Source organism: Lepisosteus oculatus, chromosome 8 (assembly GCF_040954835.1).
Source record: "Lepisosteus oculatus isolate fLepOcu1 chromosome 8, fLepOcu1.hap2, whole genome shotgun sequence".
Lineage (NCBI taxonomy): Eukaryota > Metazoa > Chordata > Actinopteri > Semionotiformes > Lepisosteidae > Lepisosteus > Lepisosteus oculatus.
The window spans coordinates 17,422,046-17,447,055 of NC_090703.1; the positions used below are offsets into that span (position 1 = coordinate 17,422,046).

General features: G+C 35.1%; 1 protein-coding gene across 1 annotated transcript in view; it reads right to left on the minus strand.

The window, feature by feature from the left end:
* xgb (x globin) overlaps positions 1-25,010 on the minus strand; it is a 39,050-nt gene that overhangs the window by 4,757 nt on the left and 9,283 nt on the right. The window contains exons 2-4 of the mRNA XM_006632455.3: positions 10,095-10,202; positions 5,999-6,119; positions 4,002-4,082 (exon numbers count right to left, since the gene is read on the minus strand). Of these exons, the coding sequence (XP_006632518.2) occupies positions 4,002-4,082; positions 5,999-6,119; positions 10,095-10,202 (310 nt within the window). The remainder of the gene's footprint in view (positions 1-4,001; positions 4,083-5,998; positions 6,120-10,094; positions 10,203-25,010) is intronic.

A 25,010-nucleotide genomic window follows, 5' to 3' on the forward strand; every position in this document is an offset into this window, starting at 1 on the left:
TGTTTTTTTTTTTCTGTCAAGAATACAATACCTGTTTTGGGAAAATTGCATGAGTGGGGTGAAGAGGTTCTGGCTCTTTTAATGATACTATACAGGGCTAGTTTTAGCCAGACGCACCCATACGTATATATCAGAATCAGATTTTTAATTTATGTTACAGTCTTTTGACTGCGTAGTCTGATTTGAAATGACGTACCATTAAAGATTAAGTACTGTCTGCCTACTATATTTAACTGAGTACAATCATAAATTTAATCATAGATTTTAAAAATTGCTTTAGTATATTTGGTAAAACCATCTCACGGGAATTAATTATATTAGAGAATTATACTGTCTTTATGTCATTAAGTCTTTATGTTAAAGATCACCTAAAGACAGCATGCAGTCCTACAGTAAAGAGATACACATGTTTGTAAGCTAGTGAATTTAATTCTATATTATTACATATCTACCTGCTGCTGCATGAGAGATATTTTGATGTAGGGTTAACCATAAAACTCACTTTAGTTAAATTTCTAAAAATGAGTTGGACATTATAAGTATAAAACAAAGTTTTTTCATTCATTTTGGGAAAAGATTGCAGTTTTTTCATATTGCTAGAAATACAGTATATCTAGTGATAAAAAAAAAACAACAACAGATCACCATATGCTCGGTCTCAGCATTGGTCAAACATTGGATTTTTACATTTCGATTTCATTTTATATAGCCACAGCTCATGACTAATCAAAATTCAACAAACACCAGCCCTGTTCCTTCCAACCTTCTAACATATAGTATGGTATGGCATTAAAAGAAAAATACAATAATACAAATAATAGCATGGATGTCAACATGGAAAGTTGCATTAAAATACCAGTACACACGTGGCCCACAATCCTAATATATTTTAGGCCTTTTGTGTTCAATGACAGACTTTTAAGAGCACACACAATCATAAGACAACTGCCATGTCTTAGCTATAGGTTTTATGGAAGAGCTGCTCCACAGTAATGTTACAATTGACTCCAGTTAGCAGGCAGTAGGGGTGGGACCCTTTCTTCTGGGAACCAAGGTGCCTTTGATACAAGCCTACACTCCTACTTGGATGTGGGAGAGCGACACTCTCCATACCACTGTGACAAAATGCTTTTTTGTGTGTAATCTATCGGTGCTAAGACAGATAGTTTGGATGCAAATATCTATGTTTACAGAGGTCCATGGTTTTAAAAGGAGTTATGTATTTATGTGATAAACACAAAATGCAGAATATTAACTCACCAATGTCTTGTAGCTTTGCTTCCAATATAAACCATGAGCATATACAGTAAGTACAGTGGGGAAAACTTTTTGTATGGCTTATTGATACAGATCTATATACTGTACAAGTAGCTGTCAGGGTGCTTCAACTTTGGTCTTGAGAGCTGATGTGTCTGCAGATTGTTTAGTTTTTTTTAAGATGGTGCGCGTTTCCAATTAATAACAAGCTGATAAATGTCTTCAAGTGCAAAGTTGGAAAGAATACTTGCAGGCACACTGGCCCTCCAGGCCTGGAGTTAGTCCACATCAAATTAGCTTTAAGAATTTGCTACGACTGCTCTCAATCTTTTGTCTTGGACAACACAAATCTATCAGGTTTTGTAGGTCACCGTTAAATTACCAATATCCACACAAGTGGAACAATGTCATAGTTATTGATCAATAAAGCAAGTAATCTGCAAAACAGAAAAACTGACGTAATTTAGAGATCATTTGTATTCTGTTTTGTAATTGTGGACCAAAATTCTGTTAAGTAGATATTTTGCTCAATTTATCAATATTTTGCAGGTGCCAATCTTTATAAAAAGGAAACCATTGCATAGGATATGTTTTATCTTAAATCTAAAGCCACTTGGGGTCACTGTTTACAAAGGGAAGAAAATTGGTGTACTTCAATTTAGTCCTTAAGCGGGCCACTCTATACTAAACATCTCTTTGCAGAAATGACAGTGTCCAAAGCAGAACTAATACTGTTTTTCCTCAATTTTAAAATATGCATTAATCATCATGAAGCAAACCTGTCCTTGTTTTCTCAATGATTCAGTTTATCTAAATTAAGCTGTCGGCAAACACTGTAGGTGCTGGTGCAGTTTTGAGACCTGCCAAACATCAAAGGCTGCAAAGCATGTTGTAAGTGACCTCCATCAGCCCTAATACTGTAGAATGTTTCTACTGTAGGAATGCAGCTTCTTTTGATCTACAATAAATTCTTTATTGATCTAAAGTCTTTTTTTTCTTCTTAGGAAAACATTCTTGCATTCCACATAGGATGGACGGTCATTGTTCTGTATAAATCTTCAGGTAAGTCAAATGGGTTGCTTAATAAATATCAATAAATTTGAAATAAAATTAGTAAAAGTAACATTTTTCCTAAAAATGTTTGCGATTATAATAGCCTCCAAATGTCTTAATATCCTTTTTGACTGTAACTGTTACTATCCTTACTGAACTGTAACTACTGTACATGAAAAATGAAAATCCCAGTGTGAAATCAGTATTTTATACTAAGAATACTTTATTGTGCCCTCTTAACTCTTCTTTCATTAAGTCATTCATGCTATTCATCATGACATTGGATTTGATGCATGCTTTGTATTGTTATCCTTTTGTAAAATCCTTATTCAATAAAGTTTGAAATGTACAACAGAAGGCACTAATTGTTGACTAAAATAGCTTCGTAAACATTGTAATCCATATATCCTTCTGTACTAATTAAAACATCAGATCAGAGGATGCAAACCATCCCAAAAGCAGATCAGATCAATTTCTGTTCTTCATAACAGAGATATTGGTCTTTTTTCAACTTGACCTTTGTCTTTGTGCTAATCATACACCTGTTGACATTGTCTAAAACGTAATTTGAGTTTTGTTTGACTTGGGAGTCAATATTGTTGCTTGGCTAATGCATGTCTTTTCTTTTTAATGTTTATCATGGAACTTTGTCATAGACCCCAAATTCACTGATGGGGCCACTAGTGGGATCATTGATGATTCATGATGTTTTTTTTTTATAATATCTAAATGTTCCTGTTATATGTAATTTATCCTTCTAAATTACATTTCTGGCTCTACATTTGTGTAAAACAATCATGTTCCCCTCTTGGTAGAGCAACAACTATACCATTAGTCTTCTTACAGATGTGAACCACAATCAAAATTGGGATATTTTATGGCTTTTTGTAATCTTTACTATAATTGCTAGAAACAATTGAATTAACAGCTTTATGCTCAACATAGTGACAAGGTTTAAATAAAGCTGAACATTATGAGTTTAGAAATATACATCATAATATCATTATCAGTATTTTCAGTACTCATTTTCACATATGATCACTGTTTTATAAATGTTGAAAAATCTTGATGTACAGTACCTGTACACCTGCATTTTCTTTTCTAAATCACCTTTTTGTTATACTGTAGTTCATCAAATATATGAACAAATTCAGAAGCCACATTAATTTAGTAAGAGTTCAATGGTTTATTTCAAAACCTGTCATGTTGTAAATGACTTTGTCAACGTGATTCTTTATTATTTTCCAATATTGTATGGTAACTAATTTCTTACTGTAAGACATGAATATATCTTTTATGAAAATGGTGCCCTGTGTTCACTATAATAGTTTTCAGAAAAATTGCAGAATGCTTTTCAGACCTTAAATATTTAATAAGGGTGATTTATAGATAAAGTGTGTATAGCTACTGTAGGCCACGGGCACCTCCAGCTGTTTGTGTTCATAACCGTGTCATGACAGGATAGCAGAACATCTTTTTTTAAAAAGCCAGTGCCTAAGGAGGCTTAATAAATTTCCTCTTAGCATGATGTTTCCTTCACACACTCTCCACTTTAGTAAGGAAAGTATGTATATTGTAAATACCTCTTCCTGCAAATAATTAATTTAGTAAACAGCCTTCAAATTTTTCTCTTTAATGGTCTGTTTGCAGTTTTGCAGTTTCTATCGATTCCGAGGGCTCCAGATTTTTACCTGCCAAGCTTCCTCGACCTCGGAGGTCCACTTCTCTTTCAGGATTGGCTGGACAGCACAGATAAACTCTGTCCCCACATACTGAAAAAAAGTCATTTTAAAGCTTACCACTCCTAATTTGAAAACATTTTGGATAGAGTTTACCATTGAACATTTTACCACTTTACAATTCACAATAGCATAACAGGTGTTAATGGATTTTTTTTAAATCAGGTTTATCAATTTTAAAAGTTGCAACACCATAGGCAGTGCTCACAGACTTTTACATTCATGATGTCATCTGTTAAAAATATCAAACAAGATTTCTTTGTTTTAACAGATATCCATATCTAATGATTGGAAAGTGGAAGTCTTGAAGAGAAGCAGCTTTAGTTCAGTTTGTTTTTGATTTTTAAAATAAGTTGATCACTTACGTTGTGTACAACTAGATTGAAACCACAGGGGATTTTGAAAAGAGCACCTCCAAGTTGGTTTGGGGCTGCTCTGTCAGAAATGTAAACACCTGAGATGTTTTTGAGTGGAAACTGTCAACTCTAAAACTCTTCTTGGTCTAAAAAAGGGCTTGTGTATCCATGCCACACCTAGGAACTGATAAAAGTTGGATCTGAAGGACAATGCAGTTAATCTAGGTGAACTAGGTAATTTGTGAAGAATTAAATCTCTTAAATAAGACAATGTAACATCTAGGTAAACTAGGTAATTTGTGAACAGTTTACAGTAAGTTTCTTAAATAGGATAACGCAATTCAGCTCAGTGAACTAAGTAATTTGTGAACAGTTAAGTCTCTTAAATAAGAGTGAATGTGAATAGATCTTTATCCTGTTTTATCAGCTGTGTGAGTCTCTCAGACAGCTTTACTAAACATGATAAATCACCTTGCAGATGTTTCTTACTTTAAAGTGTTGTATCAAGGAATTCAGCAGCCTTTGATATCTTCGAGAAATATTTCAATGCTCTGCTGCTCTAGTTAAGCATGTTATTATACTTTCACCTCAGTATTTTCAATTCACAGGTCTTTATCTGAGAAAGAGATTCTCATTAAAAGTAGTCATTTATGTGGGTAAATTTAGGAATTGAATGAAGTGCCTTGTCCTAATTAAGAATGCATCTTAAAATGTATTGCAATCCTCTATTTCTGTTATAAACTGTTATTTAACGAGAGAGGTTTTAACACTAAACAATTCAAACCATAAACCTAAAAAAAATTGACAACATTTTCTTTCTTTGTTAGATTTATTTGAAATAAAATACAATATAAATATTAGTTTATTCATTTATTCTTTGCTTCAGTTTTGTTTTTTAGGACTCTTTTTTATATCATTGTTAGGCCTAATCTTAACCCCAAAATAGGCCCTTACTAAAGGTGTTATAGTCAAACTGAACCTCCTACATTCTAAATTTGACCATTTAAAAAACCACTATAACAATATTTAAACTACGTCCTTTGATTTTTCTAACCCTGACCTTGAATATCATGTTACTTGAAATTCAGACCACCTTTATACAGTTACTGCTCTAACAACAATTCTTAAGGAACCTTAAAGCTTACCTGTCCAAGATTTTCATATAGTATCAGCCAATACTAATACTCTAATACTCTAGAGTACCGTGTCCCAGTTGAAATGGTTTATTGATGATCCACACATGGATGAATTTTACTTAATACAGTTAATTAGCAACTTTACATTTTAGATGGACTTACTACAGTATGTAGTGATCACACTTTTGTTTCGCTTATACCTCAGTTGTAGTAAGTAACAATATTAGTTTTAGTCAAATACTGCCTTACGATATATTAAATTAGAGTTTTTTAAATGTTGTTTTTTAACACCACTGCAGCTATATTTAAATTCAGACTCATTGATTTTTTAACCCTTAGTATACTTCTAATATAGATAGCAAATTAAACCTACATTTGTGATGGGATATGAGGTTGTATGGTTTTACACGTTACAAAATGGGTGTCTTTATCTTTTAAATTAAGCACAATTTCCTACCCCATAGTACTTCGGAGGAGCATTGTATCGATAGTGGCTCTTTCCCAACTCCAGTGCCAACTGGTCCAAGCGGTCTAGCTGGTCTAATCTAGCCACAGTCTTCTCAATGAAGGACATCACTCTGAAGCCGACAGAAAGACCAACGTGATGCAGAAATTGTGCAGGCCTTTCTGGACTCTGTATGAGCAGTCTCCATCAATAAAGGAATAATAGCATTTATACAACATTTCACAAAGCCCATTATACAATATTACCAAGGTGATGAACCAACAGTATCAAATAACAGTACAGGATTACTAATGCAATTTTATTCATGAATACTCTATAAGAATTCTAAGCACTTAATGCTGAGTTTAGTTTAAGAAAAAAATAGTGTTTGATTTTCATCTGTTATTCTGTGGCACTGAACCCAAAAAGATGACGAAATTGCTGATATCCTGTCTTTCAAGAAACTGCTGGATAAGATCCTTGGATCAATTTGCTACTATCAGATGGGCCGAATATTCTCCTCTCATGTGTAACAATTCTAATGTTCTTGTGTACATACGATACATCTCCGAAAACTGCCACAAGATTAGTAAAAGTGATTTTAAATAAAATACAAGCAGAAATGTGAGCAGTCAACTCCTTGTGGTTTCTGAGATGTGATTGTCCCTAGAGGGGTATTCCCTTTTTAGTTCTGGAACATGAAGTTAAAAAAATGCTAATAGTACAGTATGCATCCACCAATATTCACACTAAATAGTTATCTAGCCATAGATGCTAAAAATCACAGTACCATAACTGTAACACATACTTTTACTAATGATTATTTTATCAGTGTTGGGTAGTAAAAGGTGACCTGGTTAATGTCAAGCTGAAATTTTCACACAAAGGATCCTGTTCCTATTAATCTTGATCCCAATTCCTTAATACAAATACTTTGCAATGCTGTTTCCAGTGCATTATTATTTGTAGTTGTTTCAAATTTTTTTATTCATTTGTATATTTGTGCTCATAAGCAACAAAAATGCATTTGTTTGTATTGCACACAATTAAGTAAGTGGTATATTTTCTGACTCCAATATTTCCTGGGGAGAAACAGACATGGAAGTCACCAAGGGTGATAATTTTTCATCTGCCATCTTTAACAAGTAAACTTTAGTGGGAATATCAGGACTGGTAATAGAAATCTTAATATAGCACTTTTTATCCCCAAGGATCCCCACAGGGATCACCACCTGGGTGACGTCAACAGATCAGTTGGAGAAGCGTGAAACTGCTTCACCATCGAATTAAGTGGAACTTTCAGAAGAACAGATTGAGTAGACCTTAGCTAGGACACTGGGGCTACTCTTTTCAGGAAGTGCCATGGGATCTTTCATGGCCGAGTGGTCTGTATCTCAGTTTATCAGCTAATCTGAAAGACAGCACTGTCTGACAGCTGTCACGCATGTCGGAAGGGGCATGCCGTGGAATGGCCAGGAGAGCAAAAAAAAACCTACGCGTAGTGGCAAAATGGGGGTTAGCCCGGGCTCAGGAGGTTAGAAAATATCAGGTAGAAACCTATTCCCTCAGGCCGCGGAGGAGACAACCTGGTGCTAGGTGGGTCTCAAGACATCCGAGCCCTCAATGCTGAGCGAGGAGGAAAGGGTGACCTGGAAATATATAGCCCCACACAAATACACACTGGAAGGACAAGCAAAGCATTGGAACACTAGTAACAGGACAAAGTAGGAGTGCCCTCTAGCTGTAGAGGGCGTGACAACAGCATTGTGTCCCTAGTCATTAGATTTGGAAATTCTGATCCAGAGGGAAGTACGCCACATACTGGTCCACCAACACCACTTACTGTAGCAATCTGCTTTTTCTTGGAGGTTTCCAAGGCCTTACTAGCCCAGGCTTCTTTAGCTTTTGGAATCTGAGTCTTTATCCATAAAATATTCTAGAGATCAACATTAAATACAAATACACTGAACAATCAAGGGCAATGTGCACAGTGATGTGCTGGTAAAGTTTATGTTCAACAAAATCTCCAGATTGGTGTCATGGCCAACTCAGTTGAATGAACACCATGTGCATTCTGATCACATTGTACTGTACAATATGTTGTTTTCCGTTTCGCTTTCTGACTAGTAACAGTGGGCGGCAATATAAACTTGGGAAAGCAGAAATAGAAAAAATGCTGAAATAAACCTGAACCGAAAGCGTTTTTGACAGGCAGAATAGCATTTTTGGGATATACTGTGTTCCAGCTAGGGTAAATAAAGCAGTTAATTGATAGAAATGTTAAATCTTATTAATCTCCATTGTCTTGTAAAGTAGTTGATTTTTTTCTAATTTGTTTTCAATGGGAAGGGAGGCTGTGGTATTATCGTGAGGTGTTTAAGTGTAAATGGGAATGTTTGTTTCTTCACCTAAATGTCAACTAACATACAAAATGTTTTTGCTTTAATTATTAGCTTTACTAATTGCTGTGAAGTAAATATGATAGTGAATTTACAGATTAGGTAAATGTGTATGAAGGTCTTTCAAGCACCTAAGGAATTGTGAAGTGTTGTGAAATTTTGGAGGCTTGGTAGTGTAATAAGTTTGAATGTTTGAATAATGAGGAATATTTAAAAACACTCTTCAAACATAGTCTATGAAAAGGCTTCTTTGGATTTGATCAATTTTATAATTTTTTGCCAATTGGTGTCAATAATCAGGGTATAGAATGTGTCCTAAAAAATGAAAATCTCTTTCGTGTCTTTGAGTCTCTATAAAAAAGAAAAGTATGGTTTACAGTCACATTTCTGTGAGTTTTAGATGGATTAAATCACTCTCGCTGGGTATGAATTTCATATCATGTGTTGAAAAAAGATGTTAGTTTTTTTAAATAACTGCTCAAAATCTGGTGTTTTCCTAAAATGTCTTTTAGTAATATTAGGGCAGTTTTCATCCAAAATCCAGACATACTGTATGGTAAAGCAGGCTTGTCGAATTGCATGACATGACCCCATCTTCTGCTGTTGCCAATGTTGACAGCCAGCTGCTAAACAGAAGACCAACAGAACTGTCTGCCTCACAACAGAGTTGGAGCAGTAACGGCATACCAGGAAAAAGCAAAACAATGTACGTCTGCTATCAGCAAAATAAGCAGGAGCCATTGGCTTTGTTCCATATAATGCAATAATTTACACCCAAAGCACATCAGCAATACCTTCTTTAGACATTTTTGTATCATGACTCCATATAAAGCTTTAAAAATGAACTGAAAACACATTTAAATGTATTATTTTTTTCATTCATTTTTTTTAACAATGCCAACAGAATAAGGCACCAGAATACTAAATCCCCAATCTCTGAATATAATTCCCTTCACTCAGTGCTGACTGGAAAATTGAAAGGCAGTGAAGTAAAGCAAGGGTTTATATAATTTATGCATATGAAGTGAAACAGCATGTTCCACATCAGGCTCTTGTTAGTGAGAGTATTTGGATTGAGGGAGTAAAACTTGACAGTGTTGATCTGTTGAACGAGTTTGAGAACTACTTGACTTTTCATTTAACCAGAGTTGCTGTGCTATTGTAATGTAGCTGCTTTGTGGACCTATATCTTTGATGAAGATCACATCAGGAGGGGAGTTTTTTTAATCCACTTATTAGAAATAATATTTTCTAAAAAATACAAGCATCCTATTACTGAAAAAGCAAATATTCATTAATCAGAAAGTTCCATTTTCATTTGTGATGCGTCTCTTTGCTACTATGAACTGACTTTCCTTTGCAGCTATTTATTGGCATGTTTTCTGGTGTCAGTGGAAGAAACAAAAGTCCCTGTTATTACAAAGATATTAGTATATATTCTAAATCAAGGCAGAAAAAGGTCATATTATTGTTTGAATCCAAAAAGTTTTTAACTTTTTTTTTCATTATGCAGACAATTAGTAAAAATTATAAGAATTTTTGCTCTGTAAATTATAACAGACTATTGTATAACTCGTCTGTTATTTTTTAGTACTTAATTCTTTATTCACAAAGCCTTTTTCACTCTCCATGTAAATTGCTGTAGTTCAATAGAGCCAGATTGCAGAATGGAGAATTAAAATGTCTAATAAATAGTCAAAAGCACTGACTTGAGTCCATGAGCTCTCAGCTCCTTGCTTGCGCGTAGCCTCTCAAGATCTTCCACATCTCTGAACAGGAAGAAAACATCTTTGCATTCTGGATGGGTTTCAAACAACCTGTTGCCAAGACAACACACACTTATGAACTTTCGAGATGAGTAATGGCACATGGAAACATTTCTTTGTATTTTTTTAAAATTATGTTCAGACCATGTTTTTACTTTTCTGTAAGCTCAGAAATTCTCTTTTGTTACACTGTAATAACAGGAAAAAAAGATCATATACATGTAAATACAGCACCATAGAAAAAGTTCATAATTTAAAATAGGTTTTTGGACCTGTTACTAGTGAATATAATAGTACCAAGGACTGATTCCTTTGAGAGTAGCAACATAAAATCTAAAGCGCAGATTGGTGTGTGTACATTCATAATTGCCCCTTTATAAAAGGGTGTGTGGCTCTAAATAAAGAGTATGAACAATATTTAAGAATTTTTGTATTTATTGGCTAGGCATTAATTAATAAAAACATCTGAACTTGGTATGTATTTCATCAAAGCTTAAATAATAAAACAATGCTTCCTAGCTTAAAGTATTTTGCTGTTTGCTGGATGTGTTTTGTTTTTGCAAATTATTTAAGGATACGTTCGAACTGAATTTATCATATTCTGTTTCCTGTAGTATTGCTGACAACTTTAAACCTGCAGCAGTTTGCAGCACAGTAAACAGATTAAATGCATTAAGCATGTTAAATGCATCAGGTATGGATGACACATTGTGGTTTTCCATGACGTCCTAGTCATTAGAAAACATAAAGTTTTACTTCGGTATGACATTTGAAGATGCAGTCAGGGGAGGCACCCTTTTCCCTTGCTTTTCAGACCTTTGGTATAAATGTCAAGTTTTAGCACAGAGACATTCATCATGAAGTTGCACGACAGAAAACTAATCTTTCCTTAATGTGTAAAAGGTGCTCTAAAACCTCTCTATCTTGTTTAGTCTAGCATCATACAGTATACTTCTTGTTATTTTTAAATAGTGTAGATCCTTTGCAAATGTTACGGCATTAGTTTATTGTTGAGATTGTTCATGCTCTTGGGATGACAAATGTCTCTATGAATAGAGGCCATATTGTACAACGATCTCTGTTGAAAGCATTGTCCTCTGACGCACATTAAAAAGATCAAGATGCACTTCCACAGTGGCACAAATTACTTTAAGGCCTCATTGCAAGGCAGGGCATGAGGAGGTATGGGGAAAAAAAGCATTAGAGAGGGATTCTGTTAAATGCAGATCAAATTACTCAGTTGTTTTTATCATTGCCTCCTTTTATAGAATTGCTGAGAAGACATTAGATGTCTCTTGAGATTTACTCGTACTGCTGCAGCAAGCAAGGTATTTGAAAAGAGGATGAGACGATCATGCCAGTAACTACTTATCTCTGATAGAAACCTGCTGTGGCCACAGGTAATATGTTACTGTACCAGTAATAATCTTAGTATTGGTTTGTCTTGTTCCTAGTAGTCAGTTTGCAGTCTCTACTGATGAAATACAATACCATTTCTTGTCAGGGTAGAATTAAGAGCTTTTGATAGGATTATAGCTTATAGATGTTCACAACATATCACTCACTCGCTTCAGAAACACCACAAGTAATATAAACATTATTGTTAAACTCTCTCCTAATTGTCATCTGAGTTTTCAGTGGTTACCTTTGGTCATCTTATAAATTGAAACCAATACAAAAAACAATAAAAATAAGAATATTTTCTAGAGAGCATTCGGGAAGTTCTTTTTTTTTGGAAGAAGCGAAAACAACTATTCCAGTTCTGAACATTGACAGATTTTCTTTTGTACAAATGAAATTAAGCACTGCATGTGTCCTAAATAATAATAAAAATCCTACACATAAATACTGGGGGATTATTTGTAAATTGTGAAAACAAAATAATTGGGAAATCTACTCTGGGAGAAAGCGCCACAAAATGATTTAGTGGGAGGTGAATATAATCAGCTAAACCTAGCACAAGAGACATAATCTATTTCAGTTTTAATTAACATATAATCAGTAATTTCTTAATTAAATCAATATACAATTTATCTATATAACTATGTCTGAACAACAGTGTTAATAACATATACCCATCTTACCCGTCTTAGAACTGGGAAAATAATTAGGTTTTGAGATATAAAATACAGCACAAGTTTAAGAACATTACCTGCCTATTTTACTCTTGGCTGTTCTACTTTATGTGTAGATATGAACGAAAGAGAACGTTGTGTTCTCTTTCTTCTTTTTTTCAGCATGGAATAAGCCTATTACTTGTTCCTTTGCAGCCTACGCATGCTGATGCAGCTACCCACCTGAACTACTGTGTGTAGATATACTGTATACTGTAGATATTTATTACACAAAGAACAATAGCAGATCATTAGGGCTTGTGTAGTCACTTTGCAACACTGATTGCTCTTAAAGCCACTGCTGACTGTATAGTACTATTTTCTACTGTTGCTGAACGAATTTGTTACAAATTAGAGGCATACATTGACTTTGTATTTGTTGGTGCTATCATGAAATCTCTGAATATTTTTTAATAGTTTTGCAGATGATTATGTTGTACGTTGTTAAAAATGCTGCCTGATTGAGGGGTTACATTTTTAAATGTGGCATTATAGCTTATGCTGTTAAGAATGTACTGCAAGGTAGGACATGGATGAGTATTGGGAAAAAATGAATTTCTTCTCAGAACAAATGTAGAGAATGTAGAGGAATGCAGAGGTCTTCACTTTGAAAGCAGTGTGTCGGATTTGCTATGTTGATTTTTTTATTAATATTGTCATCTTCTGGCAGCATCATTTAGGTGATGTTGCAGCACCATTTCTTGTTAAACCAGGCTTCTCGCATACAAAACACACCTGAGGAATGATTGATAGTTCCATTGCAACACTACGTTTTGTAGACAAATGTTTTGACAATGTTTCTTCATCTGATGTTGGGCAAATTGATTTTTGATACTTTTGACAAATCACAGTGTGCAGACACCAACTTGATTTGGCTTCTAGATCATTAGTAAAATAACTGTCAGAAAAAAATCAATATCAGAAATTCTACTTTGTACATTTCATTTGACAGATACTTTTACAAGTAAAACGAGAAGAAAATGTGAAAATGTATGATACAAATGCTGTTACAACAGAACTATATCGAAAACATGTGCTTCTACACAGGTGTGGTTCCTGATTAATTAAGCAAATATGTATAAAACTGCTGCCCAATATTTTGGCTACAATGGCTAGAAAAAGAGATTTTTGTGACTTTTGAGAGGGGGGTGATGAATGGACCACGTTTGGCAGGAGCTTCAGTGACAAAAACCGCTCGGCTTGCTGATTGGTTAATGTCATGTTGTCGTGGAAATCTGAGGGAAAGCCATCATCCACTAGGCGTAACTGTGGACGAAAGCACATACTCCTCAACTGTGAATCTTGATGAACAATGAAAATCAATGAAAGCCAGGGCCATCCCAGTCACCTGATCTCAACCCAATGGAACACTCATAGGAAATTCTGGAGTGGTACCTGAGACAGGATTCTCCACCATCATCAACAAAACACCAGATGATGGAATTTCTCATGGAAGAATGGTGTCGCATCCCTATAACAAGAGTTCTAGACACTTGCAAAATCTATGCCAAGGCGCACTGAAGCTGTTCTGGTGGCTTGTGGTGGCCCAGTGCTCTAATAAGGCCAGCAGCCATATCACTCTGCAACTCACACCTGGCAACCCACTGAAGATAAGCTGCTCAGTACCTGAATGGGAGACCTCCTGGGAAAAACTTAGGTTGCTGCTGGAAGAAAGGGTCGCTCACCTTGCGGCCCATTTGGGTTCTAATGCCCCAGTATAGTGATGTGGACACTATACTGTAAACAGGCGCAGTCCTTCAGATGAGACGTAAAACCGAGGTACTGACTCTCTGTGGTCATTAAAAATCCCAAGGCGTTTTTCAAAAAGAGTAGGGGTGTAACCCTGGTGTCCTGGCCAAATTTCCTATTGGTCCTTACCAATCATGGCTTCCTAATAATCCCCATCTATGAATTGCCTTCATTACTCTGCTGTCCTCCCTACTGATAGCTGGCGCACTATGGCTGCCATTGCATCATCCAGGTGGTGGTGGAGGGGAGTCCCCATTACCTGTAAAGCGCTTTGAGTGGAATGTCCAGAAAACCTTCCCATCTTATTTATGAAAGCAATGACTGCATTTTGATGAGACCTGTTTTTAAATTAATTAACTGTCTATGCAGTCAAGAACTAAGGTCTTCTAAGACATGAGCCTGGAGGTTCTTTGCGAGACCTTCAGACGTCATCATTCCAATAATTTCATTCCAATAAGTGCTTTGAGAAGCCATCTTTAAAGGCGCTATATAAAATAAAGTTTATTATTATTATTATTATTATTATTATTATTATTATTATTATTATTTATTTTCCATTGCACTGGAGAGGCACATTCTTCACGACAACCATTTATGCTTTCAAGCACCTGAGAATCCACAGGGGTTACTGTCACTGAGAGCTAATTGTCTAAGCCCACCCTACCCTGAATACATGATTCACGGAGCTCAAACTGCATGTGGGTGAACACTGACAGCCATTAAAGAGAGGATTATAATAAAAGAGAAACTTTTATAATAATGACTATAGCTGATTTCCACTGACATTACGTGACTGCTAACAAATATACTAATCCTTAGCCAATTCTGTAGACTTGGGGACATCAAGCAAACTCCATCAGAAAAACTCTAGTACTATTAGTTTTATTTTAATTCAATTTAGGGGTTTAACCTATATTTTATTCTGTCAGTGAAAAACAAAATAAAACTTTCATATATAAGTATAACGTACTGGTTCGATTATTAGCATATTTGTGACTGTACTGTCTTTAACTGGAATCTTTTCCAGAATTAGTAAAAGTCTCTCTTCGTAGTAATATAATCATTTTACCAGCTGTGTATATATTAACTCTAAAATATGCCTCTGGCAGCCTAGTCTGCGTTTTGCAGTTTTCTACATCTTGAGTGCTTATTCTGATAAAATATGTATGGGTAAAATATAAAGAATACTGTGCATTGCATGCTGGAGTTTTCAAAGTCCTGAGCTTCTTATGCTGCTGAGTAGCAATAATATTAAATATGCTATATGTTTCATTTTATAAACAAAAATATAAATGATAACAATGAGCTATCAGCAAACAACATTTATTTCCCTTGTTCCTTCGTTTGTATACAGCAGATCCTTTTGCTTTTTCTGTGACTACAATTCTTTGCTTGTTTGTGCTATTCTAACTAAATTTATTAGGCAAAACAATGTCTTCTCCTTTATTTAGTCCTAAAGTTCATATAATACAATTTCTAAAAAATGAATTTCTGGCACAAGAACGCACTATACAGTTGAATGCTCTCAGTCTGAGACATATTTAAATGTTTGTTTTTTTTGAGATGTCAAAGTCTTATCACAAACTACGGTACTTGCAATTGATTTCCCAAAATGCATTTGACATCAATTTTCCCTGATGATTCCTCTATCATTTTACACTGTATTTAAAAGCAATAGTTGCAAACTCTGAAAAACTCAGCCAATTAATCAAGCAGGACTTAAGAAACTATGAAAACAAGTGCTAGAAGATGCTGTGGTGCTGAGCACCAACCAGCCACTGAGAAACAGTCCTTTACTATACTCTCAATATGATCAGGTATACTGGCAATGGCTTTATACCATTTTGTATGAATTATTTGACCAGATGGATAAAGTCTGGATGGATCTCTTGGTAATCACATACAGTATATGAACTTTAATGGGTTTTAGCTTTATGTGTTGTTCAAGAGTATATATTTTGGGAGATTACTGTTTCTGAGCCTTATAGTTTCAGAAGCACACAAGGTCTCAAATAATAAAACTGCTCCGCAGTTCTACCGTAATTCACATTTACAAACTTGTACATGACTGTACAGAAATATTACTTAATCGTAACTGAAGTAACACATTTTGCAAAGCCTGGGGGCAACTCCTCATCCTTCATATTATATACAGCACCAAACAGCTCTTTTTCAACTGTATGAAACTTGCACTACCTGGTTACATTTTTCCTTTAAGAAAAGTGTGGTTCTTCTTAATAGGAATGGGCCATGAAACACAGCTGAGAGTGTGGGGAGTTCCCACTGTGCAAAGGTTATGCCACTTTCAAATAGAGTCCCCTGATATTACCTGCATCTGCATGCCTTATACATACATTTATGAAGCAGCAAATACCAGATGAGTGTGCTGAGCTTCGAATTTGTCCACCATCTGTTCAAATGAGTTTAACCTTCTTCCTAGTAAATGCTCTGATAATAGAAATTGAAGATGACATTTTGGCAACAAAGAGTGCCAAAGAAACGAGCAGTTGAAAATAGAGCCCCATGTCTCCTCTTAGGGGGAAAGAGACGTTGAGTGATGGGTGTTTTTATTTTACTCTCAATGTCATACCAGCATGGATTTCTTTTTAGTCTTAGAGTGAGTTTAATACACTTCCTTCTTTTTCTCACACAACAGGCACAATTAATTTTAAAATCCCTTTACATTTAGCTATGACTCTTTTTTTTCCCCTTGTTATTAATAGTCCGTCTGTTATTTGTGGTGGATACAGCCTTGGGTCAAAGACCTGCAGGTTCCTCTTTTCTCATACATTTTCAAAGCTCTAATGAAGCACTGAGGTTCTTGTGGAAGGAAAATGCACTTGTGTGAATGTTAAAAAATAATTCCAAATTATGAAACCATGGTATTTAGTTCTTATTTACAACTTTTTGTATGTACAAAGATGTGTGAAATGTCCAGCTACACAGCCATTTGTGCTCTAAATGTAAGAAGAACAAGAGAATAGACTTAAATAAAATCCGTCCCGTAATGTCTGTGCATTGGAAATCTTAATTTAAAACTGAACTTTACCTGTTACATAATCCATCTCTCCAGACCTAGACAGACAATCATCTTGTTTTGTTCATTGTCTTGGCATCAGACATAAGAAAACTTCATAAAATACATTTAATAGACTTTGAAGTCTGAAGGTCAAGAAAGGAGATCTAAAGAAAACAAGAAATAATGTGTTTTGTTGTCTGTGTTTTATGAGTGGAACTGCTCTGCACAGCTTGCTGTGAATTCTCACTGAACCTATTCAATGCAAAAATACTAACAGAATGTATTTGGCTTGAGTAAGTTAACACTCGGGGGCCTGAATAATTGTCTGAATTTTTATGTCAGGTGAGGGGGGCGTATAGTTTAATATCTGTATTTGGATTTATTTTTCAGGAGAAAAGCTTCTTGAAAGGTAGTTGAAAGCACTTTTATGTAGAATACTGAAATGCACTTTATTACTGCTGTAAAAAATCTACAGGTGTACTTTTCTGCTCAATAGTACAGTTTTGAGTTCTGCCAAGTGCCACTCAGATTCTGTATTCCGCAAGTAATTACTCCGCAGGCCGTGAGCATGCAACATTTGTAGCTAGATTTTTTTTGGAGCTGCTGTGTGGACAGGAAGTGAATTATTTCATTAGGTTCACTAGATTCATTTGAATTTTAATCTAATTGATTAAATTAATTTTAATGAATAAATGAATTTATTTCATGATTAGAAAACTGCAGAGAGTAGAAGGAAGAATGTACCTAATATTTTCAGAATACATTATTTAAATGAATAATATACAAAGTCAGCTTAGATAGACATGCTGAAAAGCTTTTTATATTAGCTTTTTATAGAAGTGTGTAGGATCTCAAAGAGATTTCACAAATACTTCCAGTAGTGTAAGGCTACAAAACTGGCATAGTTGTAATTAGAATCTAGAAATCTTGTCACATGTGTTTTGACAAGTGGACACTTTGTAGTTAATGTGATCCTGATCAGACCTTGTGTCCACAACCCAAACTTAATTACAAAACCACACCTTGATGGCAGATTTGAGTTGGGTACAGTGGCTTCTTGAAAACAAAACACTACCATGTACTGGGTTTACAGTTTGAAATTAGCCAATGAATCAGATCAGGAAATATTCATGGTTACAGGAAAGCAGTTATACAAAAGGTGTGCATTCCTACTGTGAGATATTGCACTCATCTGTTAATTCCTTTAATTCTGTGTTGCAATTTTTAAATAAGTTACATATCTACAGTAGATAAAGCTTAATTCTTTTTTGAAAATCTTGCATATTTCCTAATTGAAAAATTATATATGATAAACTTAAAAAAGAATGTTGTCAAATGTATTCATCCTTTTGATTGAGCTTATTAATCAAAGGTGCAGTTAGCATTTCTTTGTGTCATCTCTGCATTCTGCCCATTTTATCATTCTAATACTGTACCAGAAACCTAGGCAAAAATGCAAGTGAAAGAACCTTTAAACACAGCCACTGATGATGATTGGCCTGTATTAAACCAGTTGTCTGTGCAATCTGTAGAAGAAAGTTACAGAAACACAAGCCAAGCATAACAGCATATTATAAAGGTAACTACGTGAAATAAGGCATCATTTATCACAGAAGCTTCTTCCCAGATGTATTCATTTTTGCAAACTCCCAGCTGCACGACTTGGAAAGTTTTCAAATTCCAATGCCCTTTGTGAAAAGAGATTCTAGAATGACAGAGCTATAGAGAGCAGATTGTATGACCCTTTCACTCCCTGTCTTTGAGACCTAGCATACTGTGTAAAAATGTGAAAATGTAATATTTGGATTCTGACCGTGTGAAGGGCATGTACCACCCAATGGAAAAAGCTGTCAAGATATTATCTTCCGTTGGCATCTGAATCGATATTCTCGATGTTGTGCTGAAATACATCAGCTGACCTTCTCAGCCCTTACAAATGAGAAAAAAAATGAAAATAACCTTCCTTAGATGAGATGTTTCATCTAAGGTGTACTTTATCCATATCAGTATGATTTTAGGTATTTGTACTGTATTAATTAGTTCAGTTAATCTGTCCTGCTTTAATATTTTGTATATAATAGTTGAATGCTAAACATGGTTTGAATATTGCATAGGAACTAGTTTATTTGCTGGCATTCCTTAATCAGTGTGAAAAAATATGCTAAAATATATTTTTTGATGAGACAGCAACCCTACCAAGAATAGACCTATACAGTACATTGTGTTTTCTGGTACAGTGCATGGTATGGGTTATACCCATAAGAAAATTATTCTTTTTTTAAGAAAAGAATAATCAATCAGTTTTAAATAGCCTAACAAGACACAACCGAGTGAAACAGTATTAGAAAGTGCCAGGAAGGAAAGATTTAATCATACAGCTTTACACACCTCCAGATACAAAAGAAGATAGTTTCTTCTAATTTTGTAGAATGTTTCAGTCATTGGTAGCACTGAATTGTAATTATGTGCATCAAAAGTTGCTCTTAGGAAAACTGCATCTTAAATTATAGAATGATACAGACAACTTCAATAAACAAGGGGCTACCCACGGATTTATATATACCCCTAACAGCATAATACACCCTTTTTGTACAGTTGAGCATAAATTAAGACAATTCATTTCTGTAAAATACTATTGAGCTATTCTTTGTTGTTTTATTGTCTGTATCTTTTAAGCAGTACTCAGAAAAAAAACAAATTTCTGAACAGTAAATTTGATTACAAATTACATAAAGTGTTTAACATTTTTTTCATAATAAGCATTTCCAAAATTATGATCTTGTCAGCTTTCAACAAATTCTTTGATGCAGAAATGATTAAGAGACTGATTTTACAAAATGTTTTAAGTTGGCTGTCTATCACCAGGTCTGTATGTAGCTGAGGACATATAGCTCGAAGCTAAAGAATGTTTTTGATTTCTCAGTAGGAGTAAACAAAAGAAAGGAAACATTTCAAGAAAAAATAAGCAATATGTTCTGCTCAAAATGACTCACAGCCTGAGTTACAGTACTTTGGAATTTTTGTGACATTTGCTATCCTTTGTTAAGTTTAAGAATTTAATTAAAATTGCTTAAACTGTGAGAAGCTAATGCATTTGACAGCCACCAAGGTGCTTTAATCCCGGACTTTTTGCTTTTCTTATAATTTGAATTGCAAAATTGATTTTTCCAGTTATTTTCCTAGCTCTGTGAAATAAAAACACAGTAGAGAATTTATATATTCATTATTACAGTATTGTTCCAGTTCTAAATTATTGTTTGCCTAATTAGAGCAGATTATATTCTAATCTTTTGCTATACTGTAATTTTGGAAAAATAGCCTAAAAGATAGGGCAGTTATCCATAATAATGTTTGTTAATTTATTTAAAACACAAATTGGTCTGCTAGACTACATAAAGTGAATAACTGGAAGAATACCTCACATTACACTCTACCTTTTAAAATGAATATGTCCATAACAATTCAGTATGAACACAGAATAAGCTGCCAACAAAAGGAATATCAGAAATGACAGTAGAAATACTAATTGTGATGTCAGAGAGAGAAAGTTACTTGTCTCTGACATGTAGAAAGGATATACTGTATACTGTATTATTTTACTCTGGCCTTTAAGGGCTGCCTGCAAGTGAAGTCCTGTACGGTGTCTACATGGAGAACATGAAGAATGTATGCACCGCAGTCAGATTTCTCTGAAAGAATACTGAGGCTTAATATACCTTCAAGATTACAGGATGTGCCTGTAGTTTTGTAGTGAGAATACAAAAAGGTTGCATGTAAACCCCTTCTTTCTGCTTATAATATACTAGTGCTTTCTTAATATTCTACGGAAGAATAATGCATTTTGTATACTTTGAAACTCATTGTTTCTATCCTTCCCAGGTGAAGTATCAAATCACTCTACTCACAGCTTTCATACTAGTACGGGGACTATAGACCTTCCACCAGAAGTGGACTTACTGGACCAATTTCCTGTATCTAACAGTTTGAATCCTACAGTACCTGCAGTGGTGACTACACCACAAGTTCACTGTAGTCCAATAAGAAAAATAAATCACTACTGTGCTTAAAATCAATAATAATGGATCCAATTCAAGTCAGATTCGGTACTTAGCCAATAGAGAGAATTCTGGTCATACAGTAGTTGTCAAATACAGTAGCAAGTCTACACTCAAACTAGTGTTTGAAGAATCTTTCATTTTGCCACGATTTATTTCTTGATCAAACACTGTAATATTCTTCCCCGTTTCAAACTTAGGAAGGATTGCAAATGAGAGGAGTTCATTTGGTAATTTAGCCATTTGCTTATTTTCATTTGTCTTATCATAGTTTACTGGACATACATGTGGCATTCCAGATTTGACTGTTCGATACCATCATTCTGTTGTTCTTTCTTGCTGTGTGATGCTAAGGATTCACCATCCATTTTCAGATTCTTTGGTAGGGATAATTCAATTCTTAATCTTTATAGATGGCTAACCTGCATTACTTAATGTTCTGCCATGCTTTTGCTGTACTTTGATAGCCTTTTACTCAGCATTAGAGTCTGATTTAGAGGGTACCCAGAAGCCAAATAGAGCACTTTTCACTACTAATTGAAAAAGAGGTAGGCAATCTAGAATCCTAAAAGTGGAGATAGAAAGCATGATAAAAGAAAAATAAAAATTGAAAGAATCTACAGCAAAGTTGGACATAAAAGGAAAATTGTAACTCACATGATTCCAATTACTCACATGTAAATCTTCATGTGATTGGACAGCACATATGATCGAATGGCTTATAGTGACACAAATTGCACATGGACATAACTGTACAGTACTGGAAATTCAAAGGTTTTCTGTTCCTATTTCTTTACATGCTGCTATGTACTGCTGATACATGACAGATAAGAGGTTCATAGAAATTCATGAAGAGCTGGTTTAACTACAAGATTGCCTCATTATGAATTAGGTCTGTCTACCACAAAATGCAGTCAGGTGGAGAAAATATGACAGGCCCAGATTGGTGCCCAGAAATACCTCATTATTTTGTACTATATATACATAATTTTCATGTTTAAATGCAATCATGAGGAACAGAGCATTACATCAAACTCAGAATTTCACGTTTTTCCAACAAAGAAACTGTGGTTTTCCACCGCAGTGATGGCAAATGGCACTGCACGGATGAACAAGTGAAAGGTTAACTGTGACGTTTCAATTTTATTTCTGAAATTTAAGGGGTACTGATGGACTCCAGTGCATAATTCTAAGTGGATGTTTAGGAAGCTGCTCAATGCTTCTGATGTAGGATTTTATAAATGGCATATCTGGCTAGGTGTCATGGTGGTTAGCACTACTGCCTCACAGCTCCATGGGTTTGATTCTAGCTTGGTGTATCTGTGTGGAGTTTGCAGGGTTTCCATGTGTCAGATGGGTTTTTGCCAGATGTTCTGCATTCTTCCCATCTCTGAAAGAAATACTGATTATACTTCATTGGGTACTCTAAATTGTCCTTTTCAACAGGTGTGTAGGGGTGTCTTCTCAGTTCTGGTGAAGGGAGTTTACAGAAATTGAAAAACAAAATGAGCACATTGGACTGAATGTTATCCTCTTTTGTTGCCACTCTGATCTTCAACGATCTTTGTCACCATTTTAGTTCTGCAGATAGCTACTGTGTATTTTTAAAGTTTTGAAACTGTGCCCCTGCTATCACACTTTGGAATACCCAGAGGGATTTATTGCTACTTCTCTAAAATTTACCCTGTCATGTTCTCGTTCTAGTAGTGCAAGTGCTACAATGCTAAAATTGCAGTATGCATCAGCTGAGGGAGAGATGTGGATCTCACTGACAAGCACTACTGTAGAAATCCTAATAACAGATGCCTAATAAGACCCATACCAATTAAACTTAGACCTGAAAAACTGAATATTTTCATGACATAAAATATCATAAGAATGGTAAAGGATTAAACACATTTAATTGGCTTAGCGATTAGTGACTTGCATACTCTGGTTGAGAGTTTGATGTGGCAGTACATCTTGTAAGTAAAATATACATTGGAAAAAACTGGCCTTGTTTCATATTTAGCAAATAAGGATGTCACATGGTGCAAAATAAACACAGAAGATGTAGGAGACTATGGATCCTGCATGTGTACACAATTTTTCCATTCTACTGTGTTTTGCAAATTAATTAGAAAGTCTTGATCCCTGTTTGAGGAAACATGCCTCAGCTGAAAGAGATTCATGGTTTTGCATGAATCGGCATCGGCAATTCAAGTTGTATATTTGTGTCTCAGCAGTTTAGATGGTATTATCTGTCCTATTCCTTGATCTGCAGATGTCAAAAATGGCTTATGACCTCTTGTACAAAGAGAACATTATGCAGTACACTCACTTGCTTAGTCATAGGATCTTGGATTTGAGCGGATCTGTAATATCAGTAACAAGAGAAGATCAAAACCGGACAGAATGATTATTGCTCTTAGATAGTGGCAACATGCCATTAATGCATGAGAGCCAATGAAAATAGACTCTAATTCAAAGAGCTCTAATTCAAAGCACTTAATGAGACAACAAAGACATAGGAACATAATCTAAAAAAAAAACAGGCTCTTATAAACCCCCCTACGAGTGTGGTAAAATACTTTGGGATGTTTTTTTCATGGTCGAAATGTTTTAATAATTGTTGCTCAGAAAACATACTTTTCCAAATAGGATCTATGGTACAGTAAGTCAGTGCTTGCTAAGGCTTTTCGCTAACTGCTTCATGTAGTATCAGTCTTTGCCCTACAGGATTTGTGAGAAAAAAAATAATGGAGCACATGTTTTATTGTATATAGTCATCATATTTTTAATTTTGTTTTTATTCCTTTTGTAGCAAAACTACATTTTTTGTCTGTGCATTGTAGTAGGGAAAGAGCTTACTTTACTCAGTTTTAAAACCTCAAGGGGCAAAAAGGAGGCAGACATCTCTGAACTGTATCATATAGCTGTAATATTTTTTTGTTATATCTATGTTTCTGTGAAAAGGGAATGGTCTATTCCTTTTGCTGTTGTAACATCACACAAGTAATATTAAAGGACAGTCACTGTATTTTGTATTTAAACATTTTGAATTTTTATTACACTTGTTGCTTTTGTACTGTACATGGCTTAGGTCTTTTCTACTCCAAGGGTGAGTCTGCCTGAAGGCTACAATAATCTTATTTCAGGTATGGATGTATGAGGGAGTCAGATGAGATCTGAGCTGGACATAAGCCTTATTGATCTGTATTCCACTGTTACATGCCATTCATTCAGCCTGCTGTGCTGAGGTCAAGTGTGCCACAACTGGCTGCTCTGACTTGAACCAGACATATTAAGGTCAGTCTCTTTGACCGTCTGGGCTTTCCTCAGGGAAGCATTTCCCAAATCTAATTTGCTTTCCAATGCTCTTCATCTTTTGCACATAAATGTCTTACAGTCTGTACATAATAACACCAAAATCTCAAGTACTGCATTGCTGTTATATTTGTTTTTCATTTTGTTGTTTTTGTTCATCAGAATCAGTTTACATGTATAGAACATGCTGTTTATCGGCATAGAGTCATGCTGTTTAACAGTTCCATTCTAAAAGGTAATTTTAATTGATCCCTTTTTATTTCTTTGTGTTAATGTGTGGCTTTGTGTAGATATAGTTCCAGAAATGCTTTCAACTGTTATGTAGCATTCTGTGAAGTACAGTAACTGCATACATAAGTAATTTAAATGTAGTTAAATTAAATAAATCTGATGTCGGGGCGCTGTGTTGACACATTGGTTAGCATTGTGGTTTCAACCTTAGGTGCTGTCTGCATGGAGTTTGTATGTTCTCCATGTGTTTGTGAGGGTTTCCTCTGGGTGTTCCAGTTTCCTCCCATGATCCAAAGACATACAGTACTAGTCCAGTAGGTTAATTGCCTTCTGGGAAAACTGGCCTTAAATGTGGGAATGTACATGTCTCTCTTTGTGTGTGTAT